This window comes from Corylus avellana, chromosome 1 (assembly GCF_965113065.1).
Source record: "Corylus avellana chromosome 1, dhCorAvel1.hap1.2, whole genome shotgun sequence".
NCBI lineage: Eukaryota > Viridiplantae > Streptophyta > Magnoliopsida > Fagales > Betulaceae > Corylus > Corylus avellana.
In genome coordinates this window covers 7,808,819-7,812,665 of record NC_142490.1, presented here as the reverse complement: position 1 = coordinate 7,812,665, position 3,847 = coordinate 7,808,819, and the positions used below count along the sequence as shown (strand labels likewise).

The window sequence follows — 3,847 nt, the reverse complement described above, 5'->3', positions numbered from 1 at the left end:
ATATTATTTTTTTATTTATTTAATTTAAAAAATTCAATCTTTAAAAAAAATAAAAATAAAAATTTGAAGGGTAGCCAGGGGTGGCACGCAAGCCACCCCATAGGGGTCGCGGGGGGGGGGGGGGGTGTGGCCAGGGGTGGAGCCACCCCTTGGGTGGCTTGGGGTGGCTCGCGGCCACCCCAAACCACCTGGGGGTGGCCGCAAGCCACCCCAGGGGTGGTTTGCCCACCCCTGGGGCGGCTTGCGGCCACCCCATAGGGGTTGGGGGGGTGGCCAGGGGTGGCACTTCAAATTTTATTTTTATTTTTATTTTTTTTAAGATTGAATTTTTTAAATTAAATTAATAAAAAATAATATTTTAATCAGATAAAACGGTGAGTTTTGAGTAGACTAACAGAAGTTAAAAAAAATTGACGGTATGGAGTTTTCTAATAGTTTCAAGTGATCCAGGGACTAAATTTCCCAAAAAAAAATACCCAGGAAGTTTTTAATAAAAGCGTGTTTACCTAAAGATTTTAGATATGATTTCCTTTTTTTTTTTAGCGACTGTTATAGTTAAAAAAAAAAAAAAAAAAAAAAAAAAAAAAAAAAAAAAGCAATTTAATTTCGATGCTTGTTTAGTATAAGGAAGTAGCAATAAAGCCTCAAGGTAATTATAATAAAGTATACATACTCAACTTTTTGTTTCCTTCATTATGCAAATCAGAATTCTCTCTATTGCAAGTAAAGTAAAGTAAAGAATATTTATTTTATGGACTATATTAGATTTAACAAATTTAGTGATATATTTGCTGCCACATCATTTAAAATTTTAAACAACGTAATATTTTTGTTTTTTTGGACATGTCCACACAAGAGGGAGGAGGGGAGATTCGAACTAGTGATCTCCGCTTTATAAGGCATGGCCCCCAGCTAATTGAGCTACCCCTTAGGGACAAACAACGTAATATTATGTAAACAATTAAATGCAACAATTATACCATATATTTGCTAAAGAATTAGTTTCTCTCAAATGTAGATCAAAAAAAAAAAAAAAAAGATCACGTAATCATGGTCAATAAATTGGTGGGAGAAGAACAAGTGAACAAAGAAAAATCAAGTGCTATATAATCAAAATCTAAATTCCTTCGAATTATGAAAAATAAATGATATTCTCTTATTCCTTGAAATTGTAGGAATCGGATCCTCTCCATTTCAAAGGAGAGATCCAATTAGTACAATTTAGGAGGGCAAAATTGAAAAGACCATTTTACCCTCTTATCTTTGCCTATCCGATTTCTCTCCATTTCCTTTGAAATGGAGAGGATCCTTTTGGAAAATTTGTAGTGCTCCAATAAAGTAGACTTAATTAAACAGTAATAAATCAGCTAATTAATGGTGGATATAATGTCCGCAGCTATTCGGGCAAGGGTGTAAACAAGATTATTCCGATCAGTTAACAGCGACGGCTTTGGTATGCAGTGGCCAAAGGTACCATCAGTGACGACCTCTTCACAGCTGAAGTACTCTTCACAACGCTCTGCACTTTGGAAAACGCCCTCTATATCACCCTGAGAAAAGCGGAAACGGCCCCAACCAAACTGTTTGATTGCATCCGGACAACTCTCGAAAGCACAGTCCCCATACTCGGTACTACAATCCTTGAGCATCTCCTTGATAACTGGATCGCTTGTCTGCCCGATCAAATATTCCACATGCCTAAAAGTTTCATTAGTCCTGTTCTGCACAGCATGCAACATTATAAGGGCAAGGCCCTTCAAGTCGGTGCTGGTGCTGCCCGGATCCGCCCTTAACGTCGACGTGCAAAACACAGGGTTGTAGGTCTTCGAGCACGTGATGTCCACCAAATCTGCACGCACCATTCCTAATGATTGGCTGTAAACCAAGAGCACAAAAGCCACGGCAAATGGAAGCTGGGATTTCATCTTCACTATTTTGATGAAAATAAACTTTTTTATATTTATCTATATATACTCATAAGGTGTAGATTTTGTTCCAAGAGGAGTTTAAGGAGCTGGATTTGGCATTAAATATGCCAAATTAAGATTCTTCTGTAAAATTATAATTCTCTTACCATATTATTCATTCACATTAAAGATCTCTATATTTGATTTTTCTCTAAAATTCACAACAACAAAAAACACCATTCAACATACTATTTAGCCAAATGTTAAATATAACTCATGTCAAATATCCTCTTCAAATGTAAAGAAAATCACTTGCACACAAGGGGAACCGAACACGTAAAGGCCAAAACAAAAGGCAAATGTCAACACTGATACATATGCAAACCAATTACCCTTTACTTTTCTTTTCTTTTTTTCTTTTCATGTCTTTGCCTTTTTCTTTCTAAAAAACAGACGGAGTGAACAATTGAAAATGAATTTTGATGGCTTATTATAAGAGAATTAAATTAAATATTTTGTGCAATTTAATATTTGGGTGAAGTCTATTTAACTCCCACAAACTCCCACCTAATGACAATTTGTCCCCAAAACTACCAAAACAATGGTAATGTACCCCCAATTTTAACAAAATGAAAAAATTACCCTTACTAAAATAAAAACAAAAATACTCAAATTATTATTATTTTTTTTCAAAATTTTAAGGGTATTTTTGTCTTATTTAAAATTCTATAGAAGTAATTTCATCATTTTACTAGCTTTGGAAAGGTACATTGTCATTGGACCAAAGTTGGGCAAAAAAATAAAAAATAAGGTAAAAGTTAGACCAAAGTTGGGCAAAATAGTTGTGCCTTTAGCATTTTTTTTTTTTAAAAAAAAAAAAGAAAAAAAAAAAGAAAAGAGAAATGCTAGAGTCCCAACTTAGAGGCCTAACTTAAGTCTAACTTTTGCCTTATTTTTTTTATTTAAAAAAAAAAAAACGAAATATCAAATGAAAAAAAAATGTGTGAATGAATAATATCTATTTTTGATCCTTCTTTTATTTGGCATTTTTTTAAAAATACAAAATTATATTTTTCTTAATAAAAATGTCATTTTTATTAAAAAAGAAGAAGATATTTTTATGAAGAAAAATATCATTTTGTATTTTTAAAAAAATATCAAATAAAAGAAGGACAAAAAATAGATATTATTCATTCACACATTTTTTTCATTTGATATTTCGTTTTTTTTTTAAATAAAAAAATAAGGCAAAAGTTGGACTTAAGTTGGGCCTCTAAGTTGGGTACCTATCATCCCTCTACAATGTTAGGCAAAAAGATTTCATTTAAAATAGGAAATGTTAGGTGCTCTCCTAGTGTTCTATTTGACCTCCGCTTCATAAGGTTAGGGCCGGCTCAATCTATTTGGGGGCCTTAGGCGAAATTTTAAAGTTGGACTTTATTTTTTTTAATATTTAAATATTAATTAAATAATATTTATTTTAATAATATTATTATTATTTTCATTTTCATTGTTGTTTCATGACTTTTAAGTTTAACTTTTAACTAGTTGCCCAAAAAAATTGATGTCGCATATTTGTTTCTTTGGGTTAATTGGTCTTATTTTACAATTGGCTTATTATATTGGGGCCTTATTTTAGAGGCCTTAAATTTTTATGGGAAAAATTTTTGGGCCTTATTTTTTTTAAAAAAAAAAAAAAAAAATTAGGCCTTAAATTAAAAAAAAATTAAAAAAAAATTTAGGCCTTATTAAAATTTTTTTTGGGCATTATTAAATTTTTTTTTGGGACTTACTAACTGGGGGCCCTAGGCGACCACCTCAATGGCCTAGCCATTGAGCCAGCCCTGTATAAGGTGTGGTTCCCAGCCGATTGAGCTACCCCTTGGAGACTCTTAGTGTTCTACTAGTTCAAGGTAGATATTATTTTATAAAAACCAAGT

The 3,847-nt window shown here is 32.6% G+C and overlaps 1 protein-coding gene across 1 annotated transcript; it reads right to left on the bottom strand.

Moving 5' to 3' along the window:
- Nucleotides 1-1,367: 1,367 nt before the first annotated feature.
- On the bottom strand, nucleotides 1,368-1,925 carry LOC132169014 (pectinesterase inhibitor-like). Its single transcript, XM_059580102.2, has one exon. It carries the CDS (start codon nucleotides 1,923-1,925, stop codon nucleotides 1,368-1,370), a length of 558 nt encoding a protein of 185 aa, XP_059436085.2.
- Nucleotides 1,926-3,847: the final 1,922 nt, after the last annotated feature.